We start from the raw sequence: 14,082 nt of genomic DNA, 5'->3' as shown, positions 1-14,082 counted from the left end.
ACTTATAAATTACAGGATTTTAATTACTTCGCTCTTAGTTAGTAAACACTCAACTCATTATTTAATATTTTTGGAGGTTGATTATTTGAATTCTTGTGAAACTAGTGATTGTAAAGGTTAATTCCATGTGGGATTCCATTCCTGGACTTGTAAACCGAATTATATTTGTAACGGCCACTAGACGTTATATTATTGCAATACTTCCGGTTTAAAATGTAGATGAAACATGTATAAAAGTTCTGGCAGCGTACAGAATAGCCAGTCTCAATAATAATAAAGTAGTCCGAATATTAAAAACTTAAAATTATCCTGCAACAGTTTTCTATATGCTAAAGAGCCAAAATTTTAAATTCTTCAACAAGCTGAGGATCGCTGCATTCTGCAACCTCTAATCAAACAAGCTAAACATCAGCTCATCATCACTCTCTTCTTTTACTTCTTCCTGCAATGAGAGAAAAACCAAAAAGAGAAAACAGTAATGAGCTTTTGCGGCTTAGTTAATAAAAAGGGGAGGGTGGAGGGAAAATAGTAGTAATACTATATGCTTTAGAAAAAAGAATCCTTTCTAAATATTTGAGGGAATTTGATCAGTTGACTCATAGTTTTTTCACACTAGCTAGTTAGAGGAACTGGAAATAAAATACTATGAACATGCACATACTAGTATTTAATGTCAGGGTTTCAAAACATGCACATATCGCAACATCACTACTAAAATTCCGGAAAAAAGCGATCACAAAAAGCGACCAAAGTTGGTCGCTTATAGGCCTAAAAGCGACCAAACATGCCTGGTCGCTATATTGCTGGTCCCTTTATTTTAGGGACCAAAGTTGGTCGCTAATTAGCGACCAACTTTGGTCTCTAAGGTAAAAGGACCAAATATTCCGAGTAAAGACTATAGCGACCAACTTTGGTCTGTGTATTATTTTAATAATATAATTTTGGCGACCAAGTTGGTCTCTAAATGTAAAATACGTTTTTATTTATTTATTATTAATCATAAAAAGAGACCAACTTTGGTCTCTAATCCAAATATTATATTTTAAAATCTGGAAAATAGAGACCAAGGTTGGTCGCTTTTTTATTAATTTTTTAATATTTTTTAAAAATAAGCGACCAAAATTGGTCGCTATATATATAGTATAATATAGTATATAGTATATAAGCTATGTATATTTTATATAATATACATATATATACATATATATATATATACATATATATGTACAAAATTATAGAATATACAGTTGGTCTGTCAAGAAAAGCGACCAAAGTTGGTCGCTAAATTTAAATCAGGTTTATGTATATTTTATATAATATTTAAAATAATAATATAATTGTTAAACGTTAGAACTGGGTCCCTGATTAGCGACCAAAGTTGGTCTCTATTTCAGTAAGCGACCAAAGTTGGTCGCTAATTTGAATTATATTTATTTATATTCTATAATTTTTTTTAAATAAAAATATAATTATTAAAATTTTATTACTGGGTCCCATTTTAGCAACCAAAGTTGGTCGCTATCTGCTTACCATTTAATTAGCGACCAACTTTGGTCGCTAATTTTAAATTATATTTATTTATATTTTATAATTTTTTTAAAATAATATTATAATTATTAAAATTTAATAAGTGGGTCCCGTGGAGCGAGTCGCTAATCTGAGTAATTCTTTGACCAAGCAAGTTTGACCAGTCCGGTCAACAGTTTGACAAAATTTTCGACCAAGTCGCGACCAATGTTGGTCGCTAATTTATTTAATATCATTATTTTATTATTTTCACCAGTTTAGCGACCAACCTTGGTCGCTTTTCTTGACAGACCAACTTTGGTCGCTAAAGTTTGGTCGCTTTTTGCTGGAATTCTAGTAGTGAATCTCCATGATGTGCTTGGCAGCAAGTAATTATTTCACTTTCTTCAATAAATTTGGCTATGGCTCGAAAATTTGAATATTTTGTTAATGAATATTATAACCTATTGTAGCAGATAATATTTCATGTCTTATTTTTCAAGTTACTATTCTATCTTTTTATATACGATTATCTATATATAAAGAATTTCTTAGGTGACTTAATATTGTAAAGTTTCTTTTACGTTAGAGTATAGAAGTTAAACTCTTTCTTTTTATCTTGTTCAAGGTGGTCTGCAATTGCAACTCATCTACCGGGGCAAACTGATAACGAAATCAAGATTTTCTGGAACACACATTTGAAGAAGAAGCTAATTCAGATGGGGTACGATCCAATGACTCACAGACCTCGAACAGATATTTTTAACAGCTTACAACATCTTATAGCTTTGGCAAATTTGAAGGAGTTGATGGAACATCAGTACGTGCAAAATCTCCTACAGCCTCACGACATCAGTTTCAGTACTTCTATCCAAGATATTGAAACTTATAATCTTTTAAATTCAATTTCTTCATTGAAAGATAACCAATTCTTAGGCACTAACAACCATTTGGAAAATCACTTAATTTCCTCACCTAATTCAAGTCTTCAAGCTATTCAAGATTTAATCCCTTTTTCACGTTTGCCTGAATTACAAACCTCTTGTAGTATCCAAAATTCATTAAACAAAGATAAGGTTCGACCTCAAAACATTGACTTTATTAAAGTTCTGAGCCATGGAGAAACATCGTCGCCTACTTCTCCATGGCTTCGTTCCTCTTTATCTTCTTCTCCTCCTCATCCTTCGCTAACAAATGATTTGACAAGAAAAGAAAATTCATCAGAAGTGGTGATCTCATCTTGCTTACCGGTAGAGAGGAAGCTTCCGGACTATCTTTTTCAACCAGATAGCGAGCGATCACTCAGCAATGAAGGTGCTCCACCTTCTACATGGCCTGACATTCTCCTTGAAGACTCTTTTTTCCAAGATATTCCAAAGTTTTAAAATAATAGTAGCCGAAATAACCAGTGCTAGTTACTTGACTGTTGGAGGAGAAATCACTGTTAGAAATGTTCACGTAAAAGCTCCTCTTTCATATGCAGGTATAGTGTATGGTATAAATTGCTTGGAGTTTTAACTTTCACAAACTTTTTTTTCCATTTTTTGTACTTTACTATTTTGCCTTGCTATTTTTGGTTTTCCTAGACAGGATATACAATAATAAACTAGAAATAGAAAACTTCAGTTTTTACAAAAAGAATGTTTTAAAAAAACTGAAAAAATGAAAAATTATATATTTTGTAAAAACTGGAAAAAAATAAATAAAAAGACTTTACTAAATTAATAGACTATTGGTGCATTAGTTTAAAAAAACGAAAATATTTTATAAAATATTTTTTTTAAGTTTTACAAAAAAAAATATTATTATTTTTAATTTAGCATTGACCTAACGGTCAAAGGGTTAAGTGAACCAAAAAAGTGGATGAAGGGATATTTTTAGCCCAATAAGTAAATGAAGAGTATTTTTAAACTTTTTTCAATAGTTTAGGGGCATTTTGAACCATTTTTCGTAAAAAAATAATTAAGGTTTTTCGTCAAGGTTTGACTTTAGGGCATAGAGACTCCATGATAATTAACATATTGTTCCTGGCCCCCTTCAGTGTTTGGACTTTTATCGTCAACCAGAAAAAGTAGAGGGAGCAGGAGAGGGGAGGGGGGGTTAGAGTTGACTATTGCAGTAAAGTCAAAAGGGATGATGTAAAACAACTCTCAATTATAAGGAGGGTCCAAAGTGGTTAGGAAATAACTTGGAATTCATTCATTTTTTTTATTTTTTTAATGTCTTTAGCAAATGATTTGGGATGGATAGATACAACATCCCTAACCCATTAATAATTAATTCATGATTCAGACTTATATGAAAAGACTGAACAGAAACACATGTGAAAATTACCTTTGGTGCCCAGTTATTTTCTCAGTGAGTAGGTGGACTTCACTTTCTTTTCTACCAAGAGATTGACTATCACAATCAAGTGAAAATTAACATAATGTTTATATTTGTGTACTGCATAAAGTTCTAGAACTAGGAAGGTTATTAAATGAGTCCAATTGTTTGAGTTAGTGTGTACAAGTGATCTAAGATTATATTTTTCGACAAATAAAAGTAGTATCATCATATGATTAAAGTCAAGATCTTGGTCTTTCTTGTCAAAAAGTAAATTTTAAGGAATTGATATTGGAAATTAAAAAAACGAAAAAAAAAATGAGTGATTTTACTAGAGATAACAAAATATTATCCTATGAGGTTTGCAGTAGAATGTGAGTGACCATCCGTTGTTGCTGCCAAGGCATGAAATTAACGTTAATTCTCGCTCACTATCAGAAATAAAGCTCTCTAGATCTCCCTTTCAATATGAACTCTGACTTACAATATGTAGGGGTGTTCGTCGGTCGATACGGTACGGTAATTAGACATTTGGGTTGATATTTTCGGTATTCGATATTCGGTTTTTGTAATTCTATACTAATATATACTATACCTAATTCCATTTCGGTTTCGGTTTCGGTTTCAGCTTCGATTTATTTGGTCCAATAACTTTGATTTGTTCGGCTCAGGGGCGGATTTAGGGGGGCGCAAGGGTGTTCACCCGAACACCCTTCACCGAAAAATTACACTGTATATATAAGGCAAAATCTGTTTTTTATCTCTATATATTAAGTTTTGAACACCCTTAACACAATCCAAAAGTGTAGTGGTCAAGGGGGTTCAAAATCTACATAAGGTCATTTGTTCAATTCCCACTAGCTACAAAAAAAATTTTTTTGAACCCCCTTCGTGGAGATCCTGCCTCCGCCACTGGTTCGGCTTAAATATTAATGATAGCATTAATCTCGCAGAGTTACTATCTCGACTCCCGAAGTGAAAATAGCACGGGCTAACCAGTTTTCGTACTGGTAATTGAAAAATAGCAATTATTTTGCTGCAACACGAAAAGTTCCAGCATAATATACTGGAGATGGAGCACCTGTGTATGAACTTCCAGCATATTATGCTGGAACTCCAGTATATTATGCAGAATATTTTTCGAATTTTGAATAATATTTTTATGATTTATCTTTACATGAAAAATGGCTAAATTTCAATTACTTTTGCAACGATAGCTATTTTTCAATTATCACTCGTAAATTTTGCTAGAATTTCACCCACTCTCGAAACTACAAAGTGAAATACATTCCCACACCCATAGAACTCAAAGTGATAATTGATATATGTAGAGAAAACCTCTATTAATTGGTCATTTAATTATTAAACAATCCACACTTGAAAAAGAGAAGAGCAAAAGGAACCCTAAAGACGTTAATTTTAACTTCTTATAATCTAAATTTTTCCTTTTTTATTATTATTAATTTTTTTTATGGATAATTATATGTTATCTTTAAAAGTAGCAAGCAAATGTACTTTTTATCTCGGCTTCTCTGAATGTTTAATTCAAACGTAATCGTAAATATGCAAAAGTTGAAATAAGATTATCATTGCTTACATGAGAAATGATTAAATATCTCACACTATTTTATTACCATTATCCACAATTTATTAACAACTAAAACAAAGATAAAAATATTATAACTATAGGTATTTGGTTGAATTCCTTCCAACTACACAAATCCAAACAAAATCTAAATTTAGGGAAAACTTAAATTTTCACAAGAATAGGCTTTGAAATTGAGAAAAATTCAAAAAGAAAGAAAAAATTATATTCCGTTGCTGGCAATCAAACCCGGGTCTCTCGGGTGAGAGCCGAGAATCCTAACCGACTAGACTACAACGGATTGATGTTGTACTTTTATTGCATTAATAATGTTTCTAAAATGATGTTTTTATTTTTTGTATCTCACAATATTATAAGTTATGACATTAATGGGACTACTGTGGAAATATCTTTACATTGATTAGGTATAGGAATTTCATTTTATACTATTGATACTACAAGAAATTCTCATTTATTCCCTTTACCCCTCCAAGAAATAATGTAGTTGATCTAGTGAAGTTAAAAATTCATTCAGCGTTAGAGACCCATTTTTTTTAATCATGGAAGTTTTGTTAAAATTTTCTACATTTCAAAGAATCAAATAAATAAGTATTTAAGATATAATATTGATCGCAATTTTCACGATGTTGCAAAAGCGCTTCTCGTTATCTCAAGACAAGGTATTTATTTACCCATAAAAAGTATAGTTAAATTTGTATATGTGGTTTATAGATACGTAAATTAAGATGATCTGATTAGTAAAATTAGAAATAATTACTTTGAGGAAGAACAAGCATGTATTTCACATAAATTCCACCGAAATCAAGCTAACAGAGAAGCTTTAGCTTCCACAGAAGCTTTCTTGTATATAACTATGGAAATGGGAGAAAATAGAGATAACTTTGCTAAGTCTTCTTGATCGTGTCCCTACAAGGAATACAAATGCTGCTATTTATAGTTAAATTTGAAGAGATAAGATTCTCAAATCTTGCCCTCTTAAAGATGAATAAAACCTCTCTTGATGGCTCAATAATATTGAAAAATAAATACTAAGATTTTCTGTAACAGCTACCCCTTTAATGTTATTTCCTTCCGTGAGTATCTTGCTTTCAAATTTACTCCTCCGATCTTTGTGTCTCGAAATTCACATAGTACCGTCATATGTTTGCATGCGGTATTAGTTAACTGTTGATTCATTTTTATCCTGTCATCACTGTCACATGTCTGCTCGAGACATGTCCACCGGTAAACTTGTATTGGGTGATACCCTTTTTTGCTTGAGCCCGACCGGGTTGGGTCCGGTCCGGGGCAAGTCGGGGCCATCGAACCCGACCTGGATGCAAGGTAGAACGACGGCCACGTCAACAACCGAGGTCGAGTCATTTCGAGACCGTTGCAGAGCTCGATATGAGTCACCACCGGATGGAGAAACACACAAGGTCGGAAGCCGGACTCGTAACGGATAACCAAGCGTCGCCGGATATCTCGCCCAAACGTGATTTTCTCAACCACTTCAGGCCATTAAGGCGTAATTACAGGGATCCACGATGTAATTAATTTACCTACCTTATTTTTACCCTTAATCAGAATGTATAAAAGGGGAGAAGACCCCATAAAGAGGGGATCGGAAACCATTACACTACAGTACCATCTCTCTCAATTCTTGTACGCTATCAAGCACAATTGTTCTAAGCAATATTATATTCTGCGATTATTTACTTTAACAGCAATTGTTGAGTCTTTATCTTTTATTTTCCTCAATCCAAACCTTTTGTATCTTTTAGTTCACGGNATATTTATTTATATTTTATAATTTTTTTAAAATAATATTATAATTATTAAAATTTTATAAGTGGGTCCCCCTGTAGCGACCAATGTTGGTAGCTAATCTCATTATACCTTTGACCAAGCAAGTCTGACCAGTCCGGTCAACATTTTGACGAAATTAGATGTATTTCAAATATTTATTTTATTATTTTCGCCAATTTAGCGACCAACTTTGGTCGCTTTTCTTGACAGACCAACTTTGGTCGCTAAAGTTTGATCGCTTTTTTCCGTAATTCTAGTAGGAGTTAACATCGAATTGTAATAGCCAACTTAAATAATTCATGAATAACTTTACAACAACAACACACATGTATAACTTTAGAGAAAAGAATTAGTAATGGGTCATGAAAAATTAGTGGAAGATTGAACGTATACCTTCTTCTTGTCATTGGCGGAAGGTGCAGCGGTGGCGTAGTTACCGGTAGTAGGAGCGGGAGCAGCGGCGACAGTGGCGGTAGAACCCGCAGTTCCGCCGACGCCGATGTTCATGACAAGTTCATCCACGTTTATCTTCTGACAAAGTTTTGCAAAAAGGCTCGGCCAGTATGATTCCACCTTCAAATTTGCTGCTTTTATGAGCGTACCAATATTCTCGGCCTATACAAAAAGTACATCTAGTTTAGTACTTCAAACTTTTGAACAACAACAATGTCTCGGTTCAAAGCAAGTTAGGCTGTCTATATAAGTTTTAGGTGTTGCTCCCCCGGTTCACAATAAGTGTCCAATTTGCTTTTTCACTTTGGTTCAAAATAAGTGTCCAGTTATGTAATCAAGAAAGAATTCAGTTTGTTTTTGCAAAATACCCCTATGTACATATCCCTAAAAAATTTTCTTACTTCTCACATTAAATGTTTAATTAGGGGTAGTTTAGTCATAGTAGGTATTTTTGTATAGAATTTAGTATTTTCTTAATGGGCGTGCTAAAAGCAAATTGGACACTTATTGTGAACCGGAGGGAGTATAAAATAAAATACTCCTCCGTTTTATGTGAACCTCACGAAGTTTCAAGAAAAAATGAAGACTTTTGGAATTTGTGGTCCTAAACAAGTCAAAAGGGGTCAAGAGTATTTGTGTAATTATAAAAGCTTCTCATTAAGGGTAGAATTATAAGTTTTCCAAATTTAGAAAGGGGTCATTCTTTTTGAAACAGACCAAAAAGGAAATAGGTTCACATAAACGGGAAAAGAAGGAGTATAAAATAAGTACTATCTTTATTCTTCACTAGGCATGCATATGAATCTCTGACAGGACCAAAGATCTCCATAGAAACATTGAATCTGAAATATGCATTCTAACATAGCTAAAATTTAATCACAATTCTCAATTAATTGGCATTGCCCATATAATTTCTTTTATTGCACTATTTTTAGCTATGCCTACATGAACAACAATAAACAAGAGAACTACTAGACAAATTAAAGAGTTTTTTTTTTTCCTTTTGTTTTCTAAGAAAACAAGATCCGAAGCACAATGAAGAAAAACAAAAGTAAAAAGAAAAACAATTATGAGAGAAAGGAAAAGATTGCGTTACATTGATAGGAATTCCATCATCATGAAGGATCAAACAAGCGTAAGTGGAAGCAAGTTCACCGATGGAAGACATCTTTTCTATATCTCAAGAATAATATTGCAGAAACCCTAATAGAGGAGTGCCGTCCGAATTTTTGAGCGTCTGAATGAATTTAGTGGGGGTATATATTTATATAAGTTTTCTTGGTGTCCAAGTTTTCTTTCCTTTCCTAAAGATTTATGATTTGTAATTCACATACTCCTATTTCAATTTGGTCAAAAAAAAATTTACTGAAAGGAAAAAAAAAAGGGGCATATATACGATTCCATATATGTTTAGGAATTTATTTCCTTTTTATTTATTTACTAATATCCCTATATATAATTAAAAGGACCCCCCTAAACCCTAAGTCATATACAAAACTTTGAAAGCTGCCCATGGAGATGAGTATACAAAGAGATGAAGAGGACGAGAAGATGTACACAACAACCATACAAGTCAACAACAAAGTCTAGGGATTATAATATAAAGATTAGCAATTGGGTTGATTTGAGGGATAAGGCTAGGGAAAAGGCTATTTTTGGTGAAATTGCTAAGAATTGTAGTGTGGAGAAATTGGCTAAGAAGGTTTTGGGTGATGAATGGGATGTGAAGAAGCCTGCTATCATGGACTGGTGGAATGGACAACCGTATCCAAACTGGTTTCTATCAGATGATAAGGTTAAATTTGGATCATTGGAAGCTTTTCTTGCCTATAGAATTGGCACAATTTTGTTAGAAAATTAATATACTACTCCTAGTAAGTACTGCTTGTTATTTTTTTATTTTTTTCTGTTTAGGTTTAAAATCCAAGATGTAGTTGAGGACTTTCGAGTCCACAGAATTCTTGGTTAGGGTTTTATTACATGGTCAATGCATGTTCTTTATCTGAATTATAGATATATGATTTAATTATTACTAGTTGGTAGTAGTATTCTTTTTGTTTTAATTATTTGTTTGATAAAAAGAACCCTATGGTCGAAAGGCATTTATAATGATGAACAGATACATCTTCGCATCCTTTACTTACATCTTCGAATCCTTGACAAAGTAAATATGTTATTACCTGTGTGGGTACAAAGATACAAAGCTTGATATTGAGGTTTCGATATTTCGGTATTATTTAAGTATTCCTATGCTGCCCAACGGCCTAGCCCAATATATATATATATATTGGGAAGATTTGTGATTTGTGACTTGCGTATTTTAATTATGAGGTGTGGTACCTCGGGGTGACTTTTATTGTTACTTCTGTGTTGGAATGATTGTGATTTGTCATGCGGAGTCATGCATTTTACGTGATTTGGTGTGTTTATTTAATTTGCTAATATGTGCCTCCGTTGTTATTTGGTGAATTGATTGTCAAGATGAATTGATTGTCAAGATGAATTTACTTGCGTGGAGTCATTATCTCATATTCCGTTGAGTTGTTAGTAACATAACAGTTTTAAATAAAGAAATTGTTATCGTGCTGTATTTTATTTGACTCTTAAGATAAATTCATTATCTCACTCGGCGATTTACTATATTTAAATTGTTATCATACGTTACTTTAACTGATTCTTAATTGAAGGGTTATTAACATAATAGTTATATACAAAAGAAAGTGTTGGTTTCTCTCAAGATTTGAAAGTTTGTCAAATCTTTTAGAAGCTAAATAAGCTAAAGGAGTGATTATTTTGCTTTGAAAGAAAAAAAGGGCATCTCAAGTAAGGTCCTCATTTAGATCTCAAGTTGTTTGGGAATAGCTCCACTACAGAGGTGAATCCAGGAATTCGAGAAGATGGGTGCACCATTACTTCAAAGGCAAACATGCTTCAAAGATAAACATTCAGTTTTATGATATAAATTTTACAAAAACAACAACTTGGCTAGCAAAATTTATCCAATTCCATTGTCTCAAAAGTACATCATCAATTTACATTTGTACTCGACGAGCTTTCATATTTTAAAAGCGATCCATAATAGCATCATTACTTACAGTTGCAAATACCTTACGTTCTATATTGCAAACTAAACAACCATTCAAAAATTCATCACCAATGCTATTATGTAGATTATGAGCTTCATTGAGGAGAATGCTCTTTCCACGCTTTTCGTAGCAACAGGTAAAATCAACGTCAGCTTCACAAGTAAATAAACAAGACACCAAGTTTGATTCAATTTTGTTTTGGCGATCACTATAGCAAGATCCTTAATTCCTTTCAAATTGAGAAACGCGGTATCACACTTTCGAGCATAGACAATGAAACTATCAAGCTGGTAACTGAGATCCCGAAGCTCCCTATCACAAACTCACTTGGATAATACTCGGCTAACTTCATTATTCTATCTTCGTCAAAATTAGCAAATGAATCAACCGGATTTAAACTAGCCATACCAAGGAGTAAGTCACTAGTCACTACATCAAAACGATAATTGAGCTCCAGAAGTTGGAAATCAATAATAGCATAAAATAATTCCACACGAAAGTGATGTGAATATGAAACATCTGACCTCTTATGCTTCGACCTGGGATATCTTTCATCCATTTTGGGAACTAAAATACCATGGTTACCACAAAATGAGTAAACCTCATCCATTAAAGACTCCAATTCACTTTCTCTCATTGTTTGCAATCTTATCTTTGCAAGGTCAAGTAACCTCATAGCATTGACGATATCTTGATCTTTTTTTGTAGATATTTATTCAATTCAGTTGTAAGAAGCAACATTTTGAACATCAAGTACAACATAACACAAATTCAAATTCTTGAATATTATCCAAAAGATTTTTTGCCACAAATCTATCAAGGGAAAGTAGACTATCATGTTGCATATCTTTCAGCACATTAACAATTGAAGCAAATATAATCATCAAATTTTCCAAGGTCTTAAATGAGACCCCCAACGATTATCACCCGATCGTTGGAGGCCACATTCTTGATTCAATCCCTGCCCGGTATAAACTTCTCCATTTTTAAGTAATTCTTGCAACTTCTCTACTTGATGTTGTCGAAGTAATTCCCTAAGTTTAAAAGATGCTCCAATAGTATTCAACAAATTAGTGACAACATCAAAGAAATTATTCACATCCAAATGCTTTTTAGAAAGAGCTAAAGTTGTCAATTGCAATTGATGCGCAAAACAGTGAATATAATATGCAGATGGAGCATCTTGCAAAATTAAAGTCTTTAGGCCATTTATTTTTCCCTGCACATTACTTGCTCCATCATAACCCTGTCCACGTATCTTGGATGAACTTAATGAGTCATCCAAAATCAAAGAATAAATTGCATCCTTCAGTGATTGTGCATATGTATATTTCACATGGACAATGCCCAAAAATCTCTCTATCACCTCCCCATTTTTGTTAACATATCGTAGAACTAGGGCCATTTGCTCCTTATGTGAGATGTCCTTTGATTCATCAACCGATATTCCAAAATAATCACCATCTAAATCTTTGATAATAGCTTTAATGGTTTCTTTAGCACAAGCATACACTATCTCCTTTTGAATGGTTGGACAAATCATCATATCATTTTTTGGAGCATGACGTAATATCACTTTTCCCACATCCGGATGCTTATCTCCATGAAATTTCAAAAGTTCAAGAAAAATACCTTTGTATTCGGAATCTTCACTCTCATCATGACCACGAAATGGAAAACCATTTCTTAAGAGAAACCTCACTACATCAATTGAGGCATTTAAGCGCATTCGATGATCACTTTTTACTTTCTCGCTTTGTTTGTCAAAAGACGATTGAATTTATTGGCGTTGATTCGCCAAATCTTGCACTCTATTGAAACATTTATGGTGTGTACTATTTACTTCACCGACATGAGCTCTATATCTTTCTGAACCCTTGTTCCAACCCCTAAAATCATCCCCGGCATGTCCGCGACTTTCAAGTTCATTCTTGAATAACTAACAACACAAACAAAATGTAGCATCTGCTTTTATGCTATACTCCAACCATTGAGAATCTGAACCGTTAAACCAATCGAGATTGAATTGACGCATTTTGTTCCCAAACTTGGTTTTAGGGAAGTCATGACCAATCAGTTGAAAGGCCCTCTTTGAATAAAATATCTTCTCACTTCATCTCGAATATTAGGACTATACTGAGAAATGAGTATACTTCCTTAGGATCGGTTTCAAGAGATCCCAACCTAAGAACACTATTAACATTTGAAGGAGGTGAAGGAATTGCTTCTCTTTGAACTTCTGGAACTATTTGTGAATTAGCATATGGTTGACACGGACTAGAACTTGGTTGGCTATGGTTAACATGATCAAATATCTATCCATTTTGATGTTCGGAAAAATTGTTCCTACAAAATCAAATACTTGCATTTATTCAATCTTAGACCATATCCATTTTATAAATTCAAATAAATCTTTATTATAACAAAGAAGTCACGAAAAGGGGAATCATACCCCTTTAGAATTCATTATTCAATAAGGGAATCACACATTCATACCCCTTTCGCATTCAACTATAAGAGAATCACGAATCACAAACTCGTGCAAATTCATAATATAGTTGGGGAATCACACCCCTTCCAACTTACAATAAAATATAATGAAAATATACCAATTCGTCCGCAAAATATATAATAGTTTATCTTGATCAATTGAATGTCTGTGCGACTCTGCCCAAGTTTTGGACTTTGGAAGCGAGTTTCGCAATGTAATTTGCCAAATGACACGCACAAAAAAAGCATTACACTATTAATAGGATTCCAAAAATTAGATAAACAATGAACCAAACTAATACGAAAAATAGAAAAAAATTATAAAAATGAAAGCAAACAAAATAACTGAGATTAACAATAAAATAAGAAATAAAAAATATACATGCTTAAGGAGTACAAAAAGCTTGGAAGATCCTTGAGAAAGAGAGCAAATAAGGATTGAACAATCACTGGTAATAGAGATTCTAAAATATCATTCTGGAATTGTCAAGACCTAAGGTTGTCGGCTGAGGAGTTAAGGGAAATAAAATGAATAAGGAAAGTAGGGTTAGGGATAAAAGAATAAGAAGGGTGACGTGGCATCATCAGGAGCTTCCATGGTCACTTAAGATGTGTGGTTCAAATTACAAAGCCTATTATGATCTAAGGGTGGAAATCAAGTGGAGAATATTCTAGAAACTATTAGTAGGAGAAGGCCCAACAGAATCAGTTATGCTTTTTACCAGATTCAAGTACTTTCTCTCTCTATATTCTCTCTCTCTCTCTCTCTCTCTCTCTCTCTCTCTCTCTCTCTCTCTCTCTCTCTCTCTCTCTTCGAGCAAAATAGGC

General features: G+C 33.3%; 2 protein-coding genes and 1 non-coding gene across 3 annotated transcripts; all 3 read right to left on the bottom strand.

Annotated features, from left to right (window-relative positions):
* Positions 1–214: 214 nt before the first annotated feature.
* Positions 215–8,878, bottom strand: LOC109210552 (60S acidic ribosomal protein P1-like). The gene is made up of 3 exons (XM_019373979.1): positions 8,775–8,878; positions 7,619–7,840; positions 215–442 (listed from the first exon to the last, which is right to left on the bottom strand). The coding sequence occupies exons 1-3, from the start codon at positions 8,844–8,846 to the stop codon at positions 389–391; spliced, it is 348 nt and encodes a 115-aa protein (XP_019229524.1). The 5' UTR covers positions 8,847–8,878; the 3' UTR covers positions 215–388.
* TRNAE-CUC lies at positions 5,645–5,717 on the bottom strand. The gene has a single exon. It is a non-coding gene; the product is annotated as a tRNA-Glu (tRNA).
* A 2,118-nt stretch (positions 8,879–10,996) lies between the features above and the next one.
* LOC109210550 (zinc finger MYM-type protein 1-like) lies at positions 10,997–12,493 on the bottom strand. Its single transcript, XM_019373976.1, has 2 exons — positions 11,692–12,493; positions 10,997–11,460 (listed from the first exon to the last, which is right to left on the bottom strand). The coding sequence occupies exons 1-2, from the start codon at positions 12,491–12,493 to the stop codon at positions 10,997–10,999; spliced, it is 1,266 nt and encodes a 421-aa protein (XP_019229521.1).
* Positions 12,494–14,082: the final 1,589 nt, after the last annotated feature.

The sequence above is a fragment of the Nicotiana attenuata genome, unplaced genomic scaffold (genome assembly GCF_001879085.1).
Source record: "Nicotiana attenuata strain UT unplaced genomic scaffold, NIATTr2, whole genome shotgun sequence".
In the NCBI taxonomy this organism is placed as follows: Eukaryota; Viridiplantae; Streptophyta; class Magnoliopsida; order Solanales; family Solanaceae; genus Nicotiana; species Nicotiana attenuata.
Note: the sequence above shows the minus strand (reverse complement) of the source record. Positions and strands in the feature narration are given on the sequence as shown.

Excerpts from the sequence above, each read along its gene's own strand:
- LOC109210552 (XM_019373979.1), bottom strand. The coding sequence starts at position 8,846 with ATGTCTTCCATCGGTGAACTTGCTTCCACTTACGCTTGTTTGATCCTT. Across the intron at positions 7,841-8,774 it reads ATGATGGAATTCCTATCAAT|GCCGAGAATATTGGTACGCT; the intron begins GTAACGCAATCT and ends CTTTTTGTATAG. Across the intron at positions 443-7,618 it reads CCGCCAATGACAAGAAGAAG|GAAGAAGTAAAAGAAGAGAG; the intron begins GTATACGTTCAA and ends CTCTCATTGCAG.
- LOC109210550 (XM_019373976.1), bottom strand. The coding sequence starts at position 12,493 with ATGCGCTTAAATGCCTCAATTGATGTAGTGAGGTTTCTCTTAAGAAAT. Across the intron at positions 11,461-11,691 it reads ATGTGGCCTCCAACGATCGG|ATCAAGATATCGTCAATGCT; the intron begins GTGATAATCGTT and ends CTACAAAAAAAG.